This window comes from Callionymus lyra, chromosome 9 (assembly GCF_982586985.1).
Source record: "Callionymus lyra chromosome 9, fCalLyr1.hap1.1, whole genome shotgun sequence".
NCBI lineage: Eukaryota > Metazoa > Chordata > Actinopteri > Syngnathiformes > Callionymidae > Callionymus > Callionymus lyra.
Window position 1 is genome coordinate 21,432,440 of NC_141826.1, and position 13,571 is coordinate 21,446,010.

At 35.7% G+C, this 13,571-nt stretch overlaps 1 protein-coding gene across 1 annotated transcript in view; it reads left to right on the top strand.

The window, feature by feature from the left end:
* slc16a2 (solute carrier family 16 member 2) overlaps nt 1–13,571 on the top strand; it is a 31,853-nt gene that overhangs the window by 14,892 nt on the left and 3,390 nt on the right. Inside the window, exons 4-6 of the mRNA XM_087798748.1 lie at nt 3,402–3,545; nt 8,432–8,660; nt 11,197–11,462. Of these exons, the coding sequence (XP_087654874.1) occupies nt 3,402–3,545; nt 8,432–8,660; nt 11,197–11,432 (609 nt within the window). The 3' untranslated portion in view covers nt 11,433–11,462. The remainder of the gene's footprint in view (nt 1–3,401; nt 3,546–8,431; nt 8,661–11,196; nt 11,463–13,571) is intronic.

A 13,571-nucleotide genomic window follows, 5' to 3' on the forward strand; every position in this document is an offset into this window, starting at 1 on the left:
TTGTATGTTCGCCCTTGTGTGGCGTGGGTTTACTCCGGGAACTCCGGTTTCCTCCCACAGTCCAAAAACATACAGAGGTTGATTGGGAACTTGGGAAAGTTGACTATAGGTATAAGTGTGTGAATGGTTGTCTGTATGTCTTGGTGTGCCCTGTGACAGACTGGAGTCCTGTCCAGGGTGTCCCCAGCCTCTCGCCCGATGTAGCTGGGATGGACTCCAGCTCCCCTGCGTCCCCGATAAGGGAATAAGTGGAACAGAAAATGAATGAATGAATGAATGAATGAATGAATGAATGTTCTTTCAACCACATCACCAGCTGGTTGATGATAAACACTTGATCATAACCAAAGCAAATTAATGATAACGTAAATAACAAAAAAGAAAAAATGTTTCCACTGATATTTATGCAGTGATTCCATGATGATTATTGTGAGACGTTTTCCCTCAAAAAGAAAGAAGACACAAAGAAAAGTAGCAAGAATTGGAAAAAAAACCCCTAAATTGAAGAGTTCAAAATGTCTTAAAAGATCAATTTGATTTAAATATAAATCACATCAGAAATGATATATTTTAATAACAAAAGTAAATAAAAGAATTAATAAATGGTGGCCTGATGTAAACCAAGTAATAATATTAAACTATATAATAATATTAATAATAGATATTACTGATATATTTATTTTAAGGAATAATAAATATTCATAAATTGGGGGCAAATTAAAGGAACAAAAACGAAAGTCATGAAACAATAACTTGAACAACTTGGAGATACTTTTCAAACAGTTCAAGGGCCACATTGATGCACACAAATGGCTGCATGTGGCCCCTGGACCACACTTTGTTAAGATGTGACGTAGAAAAAGATATTCATCGTTCTTACAGAGAAACATGGAAACCCAGGAGTGAAATACTCGAATGTCAAACGTTTAAGTTCAACTATAAAGACAATGGAGTACATTGAGAAAGCAGTAGCTTAAACCACGTTTACCATCATCCAGCGTGTTTTGCATCCACTTTCAGGGCAATGAGCAGCAGCTTTAGAAATGAACCGTGACTTCCCGCTAGGTTTTCTAAGGGAATACTCAGGCGAAGATTGGCCTTCTCCCAGCTGGACCGGCTCAGGAACACCTCTCTAAGGAAGCATCCGAGGCGCATCCTAACTAGATGTTCGAACGACCTCAGTTGACTTGTCTCCATGTGAAGGAACACCAACTAACGCAGCTCTTGTCCTCCGTCACAAAAGCCCAGAACGCTGACATAATACTAATAAGACACAACTTTCACATCCATTTGTGTCCATGAAAGTCACCTTAGAACAAGCATTAGAACAAAGATGAACAAACGATGAGACTCCCATCATCAGCTTCACAAACATCAGCTGATTATTATTTTTTTATTGTCGCTCAAATCATTTAATTTGATTTCAGGCTTTTACTGTTTGAGATTTTTTTCTCCTCAAGCTATAAAAAATATAAGACAACAGTTTTGGGTTCCCTGTAAACTTGAGACCATGAGATGATATTCTGCCAATAGACTAATAGAATAGTCTTTATTTTAATGAGTAGACGTCAGCGAAGGGACGACAAATCTCTAAAGAAACGCACATTAAATTAGACGGAAGTATTTCCAAATTCACTATGAAACCAAACCAAACTTTAATAAAGTAAGGATCAAAGACAGTAAAGCTAAAGGACGCCGCCAGCATTTTAATTTTAGCGACTGTGGAGCTCAGTTGTCTTAGTCCAAAAAGAAAAAAAACACATTGTCTCTAAAGTCCATCTTGTTTTGAAGCCACAACATGAGATATTGATGTGGAAATAAATGAAAAAAAGTCTATACATTTAAGCTGGTTTTAAGCAGAAGCTGCGAGGCCATCAGTGTAAATCTTGTAAACGAACATTTGCAGTGTATTTGATGAGAGACCTGGAGATCCACTCAAAACTAACTCAAAATATAGATTTATTTAAGTTTTTTTTATGTGTCATAACCTTTCAAGTATATATTTTATTGAATATTGTTTTGACTGCTCAAGCGCTTTGTGACCCTGGTCTGGAAAAGCGCTGTATAAATACAAATGACTTACTTACTTAATACAAGAGGGACGTTACAGACGAGCAGTATATGGACGTATTTGGATGTTTTTAAGTGTCTTTTTGGGCGAAGATGAAGACGACTGAGCTCCAGTTGCTACATTAAAATGAACAAACATTTTTGTCCATAACTATAAAAAAGGAACAGATTAATCTGAAAATTATCCTAAACCTTAGTCGACATGAGTAGAAAATAAGTGAAGTTTGAATGTTGGGTGAAATATCACTTGAAAGTCCACAGATGTACATGTCTTTATATATATTAATGTATAAAAAAGATTCTATAGGTATGTACTAATGCAGCAACACAGAGTTCTTAAGTGAAAGAAAGTGCTGGTTAATACAATTAATAATTAAAAATGTTTATTTTGAATTAAAATAATCTACATAATTATTATTATTATAATTTATATTAGTAAGTAAGTAAGTAAGTAAGTAATATTTATTTATATAGCGCTTTTCGAGACCAGGGTCACAAAGCGCTTAAACAATCAAAACAATACTCAAAAAAAGTACATACTTTAAAGATCAAGATAATACTGAGAACAACACAGGAGTTCGAGAAATTCAAGGAAAAGCCTGAACAAATAGAAACGTCTTAAGATGAGTAGGTTCTGATCCACAGACCTCAGAGTCCGAGCTGGGGTGTAAGGCTGGATCAGATCAGTGATGTAAGGAGGAGCCTGACCATGAATAGATCTGAAAGTAAGAACCAGAATTTTAAAGTTGATCCTGAAAGAAACTGGAAGCCAGTGAAGAGTTTTAAGGACCGGATATTAAAGTACTACTAAACGGTATCCAGAGTGTGATGTAAAGCCGTCGGTAAAAACCGTCCTCGCTCACACAATATGTCACCTTTGGCGAGCGAGGAAGTGAATATTTCCATCCAGATGTCGGATGTTTTAGCTCCGGCCTCCCTCCGTCAGACCTGTTGTTTCAGGCCCAGCCCCAGATGTAAACAAAGCCCCGGTCTTTGTTGTGGTTCTGAAAAAATCGGGAAACGTCGCCCGTATTTAACCCTCCTCCCTCCCTTGTGTACCTTAAACATTCTCAACTTATAGCCACCATCGGACGTCTTCAAAGCAAAGCAAACATTAAACAAGAACATTCAGAAAAAAAGGACCAGGAGAGCTTTTAGGTCAGAGTTGAACCCGAGGACAGCGAGGAGCAGGAGGAGGAGCGTTGACCTATAAGCGTTTCGGGTCGTCCGGTCCCGCTGTGTAAAAAAATATCCAGACAAAGTTTACTTTAAAATTCGCCCTGGACGCCCGTGATCGTATTGAAGAAATATGTGTTGTTGTTTTTTTTCAGGTGAAATTTGTGAGGATGCAGTTCAAAACCAAGGAGAAGGAGTGGATCCTCCTCGTTTGCATTGGGGCGTCGTCTGGAATCGGGCGCCTCACTTTTGGGAAGATTGGGGACATGGTCTCTGGCCCTAATAAAATTTACATGCAGGTAAAAACACACATTTATTTTTCGTGTTGTGCTCATAATGTACAACTGTATTTCAGTGAAATAAGTTGACCTTCACAAGCACTATATTAAGAGTGATGCAGATGTAGAGTAGAGTAGAGTAGAGTATAGTAATACTTCATGAAATAATAACCATAATAAGGAATCTTACTGCCGTGATTAAAGCTTATTGTTTGCAATATTTACTTTTGGAAATGCATCATTTTTTCTTTCTTTAAATCTTAAAGAAGTGTTCTGCTATTGTTTCCCTAGAGTTGCACTTTGTAAAATATATTTATTTACTGAGTACTTCATAGTAAATGTGTTCTACTTTAAAGTTTAAATTCTCACTAAAGGGGTCTTCACATATTGGTTTTTAATAAGTAAAGCAATAATAATACATTGGTTCCACTTGTTATTGCCTGGGTTACGTACAGGGTCAAGGTGACCCGAAGGCCTGAATACAAATGTGTTTGTGGTATTCCTTGTGTTGTCTCTTAGTCAATGTGAAAGCCAGGGGGGGTTTTCACCTTGACCCAGAGACAACACAAGGAATACCACAAACACATTTGTTTTTGGGGCCTTCGGGTCAACTCAACCCAGAGACAACACAAGGGATACCACAAACACGTTTGTTCCCGGGCCACAGGGTCCACTAGACTCTGAATAAACACTGTGTTGAATTACATATTACAACCAAGGAAATCTAATATTTTATTCACTCACAGTTAAACACAATTAATAGTTACTCACGGTAAAAAAACACCTAAGTTTGAAAATTTTACCCTTGTGTTGTCTCAGGGTCAATGTGACCCGGTGGCCCCGAGGACAAATGTGTTTGTGGTATCCCTTGTGTTGTCTTCACCACTGCATGTGTATTTACCGAAGCCAGGTTTCGGGCCTTCGGGTCACTATGACCCTAAGAACACAATTCTCAATAACTCTTTCAGTAAAAAGGTGAAAAGCTCCAGTAAAGCTTTGCCGCCCAGCCAACCCATTACATTCTTGGATCTATTTTGCTATAGCGACATAGAATTTAAAAACGGTATCGTAACGACCAATCCGAGAGCAGTCTGTAAAAAAGGCATCATGGGAGTTTACCATGAGTAAGGTGGGTGTGGTAATTAGTCCCTCCCACACATTGTGTTTGCGCAATATTACCAAATAAATCCCTTTTATCATTATCTGTTGCATCAGGAATCATCTATTTCAAGCGAAAATACTGGATAAGGATTAGTAAGGTTGCCAAAGATCAACTACTGGGAAAAACCCCCCCACAATTAAATCATACAAATGCCCGTCATAAGACGATATACATCAGAGCGTGAAGAATGTTTCACATGATAAGTTAAAAAAAAACGTACTGAAGGATGTCTTTTTTGCATCTTAAAGATTTTCTCATGCGATAAGAGACGCTTCAAAGGGAAAATCTTCCTCTCATCTCGTCAAGACGTTGTTAATCGTTGATGAGATGGACCCAGAGGAGGATCTCTTTTGTTTTATGACAAAAAAAAAAGAATCACGTCGACGAAAGCTAATCCTCCACAGAGGGATGTCTGACATGGTTCCGGTTTTGATCTTCTGATGTTTACCCCGAGGCTGGCTCGCGTCAAAACCCAGACGAGCAAAGTTCGGTGGCCGACGGTAGTTTCAGGTTAACTCTATTTGATCAGATCAAAGTTTGTCTCGTTAAGCCCCGACTTCAACCCGTAGCAACAGGCGCCCAAAAAAAAAAAAAAGGTCTTTGTGTTGCAAGAAAAATTACTCAGCTGGAGAGTGTTTCCACTGAAGCGAGTCCTGAGGGGAGGGAAACGAGGACGGCGGGTCAGGAAAGTTGAGACGCGAGTGAAAATCAGATATGCCACTTCTTCTTCTTCTTCTGGTGAAACTCCGGATGAAACCTCCGAGCTCTCTTTCAAAACCGACCGCAAATCCCTTCACCTTCGCATCGGAGGAGGGAAATGTTATTTCCTGTTCTTCTCTGCCAAAGATCTGACAGTTATTTATTCATTACTTTGATTTTATAATGGGATTCAAATGTATATAGCGATGTGATTTATGGTCAATATTTAGTTTGAGATTAAAGACGTTTAAACTCGACGTACTTTTAAGGGGATTTTTCTATAAGTAAGTAAGTAATTTGTATTTATATAGCGCTTTTCCAGACCAGGGTCACAAAGCTCTTAAACTATCAAAACAATACTCTATAAAATATATACTTTAAAGGTCAAGATAATACTGAGAAAAACACAGGAGTAATAATAACAAAAAATGTCTTCAGATGTTTCTTGAAGGAGTCAGTAGATCATCAAACTGGAAGGATTTCTCTCCTCTGGTCCAGAAGCGTGTTCAGGAACCATCAGTAGATTCTGATCCACAGACCTCAGAGCCCGAGCTGGAGTGTAAGGCTGGATCAGATCACTGATGGAAGGTCTGACCATGAATAGCTCTGAAAGTAAGAACCAGAATTTCAAAGTTGATCCTGAAAGAAACTGGAAGCCAGTGAAGAGTTTTAAGGATCGGAGAAATGTGAGTTCTTCTAGTGGAGCGGCTCAGAATTCTTCAGAGTTTTGTATTAACTGCAGGCGAGACAGATCCTTCTTGTTTAGACACGAAAACAAACCGTAACAATAGTCCAGACGAGAAGACACAAAAGCATGGATTAAAGCTCCAGATCATGTTGTGACAACATTTTCCTAAATTTAGAGATTTTTCTCAGTTGAAGATCTGAAGATTCATTGAACTCAAGCAACCGTTAATAATCACACGACTAATATGATATTAATTATCACTCCAGGCTCTGTTCCTTCTCCACAAAGATTGCATTTCATTTGGAAACATCGCACTGAAGGCCAACTTAAATCACATGTCATTCAACCCGTTTATTAATACAACTATATGAAGGTCGCTGGGTTTAGTCAGAAGTCATGGATTTAATTATCTTTTCTATGAGTGAAACTAGTTTCCTGCCCATTTATAAACAGTTTAAATGGTAAATTATACAATTAGAACTCTAAAATCTGATTTAAAAATCAGATTAAAATTACATATTTTAACTTTTTCACATGTACATTTTGTTTTAGCTTGTGTAGTACTACTTTGGTGACCTGGGACTGGTTCTGTGCTTTCAAAAAACTGTGTTAATTGTGTGTTGGTACAACACTGTCTACGTGACTGGATCACACATTAAAATCAAAGGTTGATTATTGACACATTTCACAGTATTTCACGGGTTAGAACAGTTTGTTCATTGATAGTTTGTTCACATGGAGAAAAAAGGAAAAAAAAGTCCAAAAGTTGGATGAATTAATTTGAGGAAAGTACACAGAGATGACTCATAAATTCAAAACATTGCTGTCACTTTTTGAAAAAATTCTTATTAGTGTATTACCTTGAAATGAATGATGTATTGTTGTGGTCACCAACTACAGTAACACATGGTAAAACTAAGGTGCATTTTGAAAACAATGGGACCCAAATGTGATTGTTTTGGACGGTGATGTCGGATCATGTGTTCTTCAGATGAACAATAAAAGAAAATCCAGTCTTTTTTAGGTGGTAGTTGCAGCAGAATACCAGATAGTGATGGAGCAGTTCAGAGTTGTCTTGATAATGACTTCATTTGAAACTACATACAGACAAAGTCATGGTAGATGTTGAAGGAAAACATCTAGAAATACAAAATTAAACATTTTTCAACTGTAATCTAACAATTTTCAACTGTTATCAACATTTTTAACTATAATCAAACAATCTTAAACTATAATCAAACAATTTTCAACTGTTATCAACATTTTTAACTATAATCAAACAATTTGAACTATAATCAAACAATTTTCAACTATAATCAAACAATTTTCAACTATAATCAAACAATTTGAACTATAATCAAACAATTTGAACTATAATCCAACAATTTTCAACTATAAACAAACAATTTTCAACTGTAATCAAACATTTTTAACTATAATCAAACAATTTTCAACTATAATCAAGCAATTTTCAACTATAATCAAACAATTTGAACTATAATCAAACAATTTGAACTATAATCCAACAATTTTCAACTATAAACAAACAATTTTCAACTGTTATCAAACATTTTTAACTATAATCAAACAATTTTCAACTATAATCAAACAATTTTCAACTATAATCAAACAATTTTCAACTATAATCAAACAATTTGAACTATAATCAAACAATTTGAACTATAACCCAACAATTTTCAACTATAAACAAACAATTTTGAACTATAATCAAGCAATTTTCAACTATAATCAAACAATTTTCAACTATAATCAAACAATTTTCAACTATAACCAAACAATTTTGAACTATAATCAAGCAATTTTCAACTATAATCAAACAATTTTCAACTATAATCAAACAATTTTCAACTATAATCAAGCAATTTTCAACTATAATCAAGCAATTTTCAACTATAATCAAACAATTTTCAACTATAACCAAACAATTTTGAACTATAATCAAGCAATTTTCAACTATAATCAAACCATTTTCAACTATAATCAAACAATTGTCAACTATAATCAAACAATTGTCAACTATAATCAAACCATTTTCAACTATAATCAAACAATTTTCAACTATAATCAAACCATTTTCAACTATAATCAAACAATTGTCAACTATAATCAAACCATTTTCAACTATAATCAAACAATTTTCAACTATAACCAAACAATTTTCAACTATAATCAAACAATTTTCAACTTTAATCAAACAATTTTCAACTATAATTTTTTGGATATAAATCACTGATAAACAATCCACTTCTCAATCATTTTATAGAAAGTATTTTGACAGTAACTAAGAAGGTAACTACGATATCATGATGACTTCCAACCCTTCATGCTTCCTCTCAGGTGGCGTCCTTCATCACTCTGGGCGTGATGTCCATCCTGATCCCCCAGTGCTCGGTGTTCGAGGGTCTGGTGGTGGTCTGTGTGTTCCTGGGCCTCTGCGACGGCTGCTTCCTCACCTTGATGGCGCCCATAGTCTTCGAGCTGGTGGGACCCATGCAGGCGTCGCAGGCCATCGGCTACCTTCTCGGCCTCATCGCCGTTCCCATGACGGCCGGCCCTCCTATAGCTGGTGAGAACATTCCTTGAGAAAAAAAAAAACATGGCTCCTGGCATGAAGCCTGGAAGGTCTTTTCTTCTGTAGGACAGCAGAACGCTGAGAGTACAGTACAGGAAACACACCAGTGAATGGTCGGCTTGTTACTCTGAGGTGTTCGGGATCGAAGCCAACGCCTGGAATGTGACACGGAAATTAATTTAAAGAATAATTACCTTCTGTTTTTTTTATTGCTAAACCTGCTTCCAATTCTATGAATATTATTCCTAACAGAGAACATGTGCCTCGTTCTGCGTCTCATTCAAGGAAGGTTTTGAACGGAATTAGTTTTAAAAGTTACAGAGTTTTAAAAGTCTCAAGTCTTTCAATGTTTTTCGTCTTCTTTCAGTTCTCGGTGGATTCTTCATCATTTTTCATAGTCGGTTGTGATCGACCTGAAAAAGTCCATGTGAGCATATTAATGGAACAATAGAATATTGTATTTAAAATTTTAAATATTTTTGCAGTTTTGTGTCTTTAAATAATCCCCAGAGAACGTTGGGTACTTCAGCTGGTATATATGTATGTATGTATGTATGTATGTATGTATGTATGTATGTATATATATATACCAGCTGAAGTACCCGGCATTCTCTGGGGATTTTTTACATTAAAACTACAACATTAAAATATATATATATTTTTTTACCTTTTCAAAACTACAACATTAAAATATATATATATTGTTTTTACCTTTTCAAAACTACAACATTAAAATATATATATATATATTTTTACCTTTTCAAAACTACAACATTAAAATATATATATTTTTTTTACCTTTTCAAAACTACAACATTAAAATATATATATTTTTTAACTTTTCAAAACTACAACATTAAAATATATATATATTTTTTTTACCTTTTCAAAACTCCAACATTAAAATATATATATATTTTTTTACCTTTTCAAAACTCCAACATTAAAATATATATATATTTTTTTACCTTATCAAAACTCCAACATTAAAATATATATATATTTTTTTACCTTTTCAAAACTACAACATTAAAATATATAAATATTTTTTTACCTTTTCAAAACTACAACATTAAAATATATGTATATATTTTTTACCTTTTCAAAACTCCAACATTAAAATATATATATATATTTTTTTACCTTTTCAAAACTCCAACATTAAAATATATGTATTTTTTAACTTTTCAAAACTCCAACATTAAAATATATATATATATATTTTTTACCTTTTCAAAACTACAACATTAAAATATATATATATTTTTTACCTCTTATATAAATATCTATATATATATTGCAATAGCTTTTTTAACATAATAATAACACAATAACATGATTTATATTAAGATTGATTTAACCCTTATTTTAAAGTAAACAGACACAGTTAAGTATGTCATTTAAATTCCTAGTTTTACCTCCTAAGACAATTAATTTTAGTGACAATAAAGGATTAATTAAAGTATGTCTGCATCCAAGTCAATGATAAAATGATTAAATATTAATGCAAGAAGGCAAAGAAAACCCTGATGTGACTCTTACAACGATGCGGCTAATTTCGTGCCATAATGCGGTAAAAAATATTTAAAAATCGCTTCAATTTAATGAATAATATATAAAAATAAAAAAATGGGTGGTTTATCTACATATGTTAGTTGTGCGTCAGGGACCACAGGCGCCAAAAGTTGGATTTTAAAATAAGAAATTATAATTTGATTTAGTTTTTGAAGGGTATATTTATGGATCATGCACACACACACATTTGTGGAAGAAGGAAATGGAGATGCTGGACATAAAACTGAAACAAAGGACCTGTTTTTTTCCATTTCCATCTTAAACGTGTTCAAATCTCACGTTACAACCTTGAAGGCCTGCAGCCGTGCACAGGTGTGACCTACATTCAAACACGTCGTTGAGGCTCTTGATTTAAATTAATTTCTCCTGTAACCGAAAGCTTTCAAAGGGCCATGAAAACGCACATTTCCTGACCTGTTCCTCAGGTACGCGTCGCGCTCGTCTGGTTTTGATTTGCCTCTGGAAGCGAAACGACACGTGTTACCTAACATGGATTTTCTAGTCGCACAAGTTGGACTTAAAAGTGTCGAAATAGTCGAACCATGTTGCCCTGGAGTTCATAGTTTAACTTCCGACAAACATGTATTTATACTGCGAGCTCGTCCGGGGTTTATAATCCTAGACAAAAAAAAAAAGAAAAAGAAAGGGCTTCACATGGTGTGCAGGAGACAAAAAGATCAACATACGCAGTACAGCGTGTACCCGGCAGGAATGTACAGTATATCCGAGCGCACACACACCCCTTCCTCTTGTGTTCCCGGCCGTGTGGACCAAACATATGGCGCACTTAAACTCCGTGACCTCGCTGTGCTGCTGTAGGTTCACAGGGTTGCATGCTTGCAAACAAATGTAGGTTACAGTCTGTTGAGTGACAGGAGGCGTCACTCTGACCTATATAATCCCGACGGTGTTATCAACATGGAGGGTGTGATCGTTAACAAAACAATCTTTTCAGGTCTCTTGATCGGCTACTGGGACAGCTACACGGTGGCCTTCTCTCTGGCCGGCGTGCCCCCCATGGTGGGCGGGATCGTCCTGTTCTTCGTGCCGCGGATGTACGGGCGACAGCAGCGGGCGTCGGGGGAGACCACCGCACACATGTTGACCCCCGGACCCCCTGCTGGAGAGGGAAAGAGCTGCACCAACGGAGACCTCCTGCCCGGGTACACGGACGTGGAGACGCACATCTAGAGGTCGTGGGGGTCAACGGAGGTCGTGAAGGTGAGATGATGACTCGTGTCACTGTCTGGTTTATCCTCAGTTTATTTGAATGATATCTCAGCTTGTAGGATAATAAACTACATTTTGCTGAGAAAAGGCCTCAACTTGATTAAAAAAAAAAAGATATATATATATATATATTCATGGCTCAGATTTATATACAGAAAAGAAAACTGTATATTGTGATTCATTTTTTAGAACAGAAGTTATAGTCGTTTTCTGTACCTTCTGCTGTGTTTGTAACCTTTAGTTTCTGAATATTGCAGTTTTATTGTGTATAAACACGTTTATTATGATTGTATTTTATTATTCGTACTATTTTTTTTCGCCCTAACTATAATTAACTTAAGTACTGGGTAATGTTGTGGACGTGAAGGGGACCAAGAAAAAAAACAAAGAAAATTGTATGTATTATGTACAAATACATATACAGTATATACATAAACCTATAAAAATTATACCGTATATAATATTATCTGTTTTAATCTTAGTCCCCTCCCATTCCATATATATATATGTATGTGTGTATATATATATATTCATGGCTCAGATTTATATACAGAAAAGAAAACTCTGTATATAGTAATTTATTGTTTAGAACAGAAGTTCTAGTCATTTTCTGTACTTTTTTGTTGTGTTTGTAACCTTTAGTTTCCACCGGCATTGCTGAATATTGCTGTTTTATTGTGTATAAACACGTTTATTATGATTGTATTTTATTATTCGTACTATTTTTTTTCGCCCTAACTTCAATTAACTTAAGTACTGGGTAATGTATTGGACGTGAAGGGGACCAAGAAAAAAAACAAAGAAAATTGTATGTATTATGTACAAATACATATACAGTGTATACATAAACCTATAAAAAATATACTGTGTATAATATTATCTCTTTTAATCTTAGTCACCTACCATTCCATATATATATATCTGTATGTATGTATGTCTATATATATATGTATGTATGTGTGTGTGTGTGTATATATATATATATATATATATATATGTATACATACATCACTTATTAAAAATATATATATAGTTGATCTTATTCCACACACACGGCCATGAAGGATAAATACAAGTCAGCGTGTTTGTGATCCCTTATTAAAGTCAAGAAATATGACAAATATTGTGTTTAAAAAAACGTTTTAATTGCTCCTTGAACCTGGAATGTTTCCAGAGGTGATCTCAAGATTTTTTACATTTTTTTCTCCCTCTGATTTCAGGCGCACCTGCATATTTTCAAACACTCAACACGAGAACTTCTCTAGAAAAAGTTATTTTCAAGCCTCATTAAGCTTTAACCAAATCATCTGATCTTCAGTGAATCAGCTTCAAAACGTTCAAAGCCTGTAGATCTGAGAGCATCAGGTTCTGTTGATTCATCTGTTGATGAGATTCATCCAAAAACAAGCAATTAAAAAAATCACATTCATCCCTGTTTTGATGATCACGACGTGTGAAGGTCATTGAGTGTGTAGTTTGTATGTTCTCCCCGTGTTGAGTGGGTTTACTCCGGACACTCCGGTTTCCTCCCACAGTCCAAACACATACAGAGGTTGATTGGGAACTTTGGGAAATTTTCCGTATGTATGAGTGTGTGTGTGAATGGTTGTCTGTCTTTGTGTGCCCTGCATCAGACTGGTGTCCTGTCCAGGGTGTCCCCTGCCTCTCGCCCAATCAAACTGGGATAGACTCCAGTCTCCCCGCGACCCCCATAAAGGATAAGGCGGTAGTAATGGATGGATGGATGGATACGATGGATGGATGGATGCTAGATGGGTCGATGGATACGATGGATGATGCATATGATGGATGGATGGATGGATGGATGATCGATAGATGAATGGATGAATGGATACGATGGATGATCGATAGATGCTTGGATGAATGGATATGATGGATGGATAGCTGGATGATATGATGGATGGATTAATTGATGGATACAATGGATGGATGGATATGATGGATGGATGAATGGATACGATGGATGGATGATGGATATGATGGATGGATTAATTGATGGATACAATGGATGGATGGATATGATGGATGGATGAATGGATACAATGGATGGATGATGGATATGATGGATGGATTAATTGA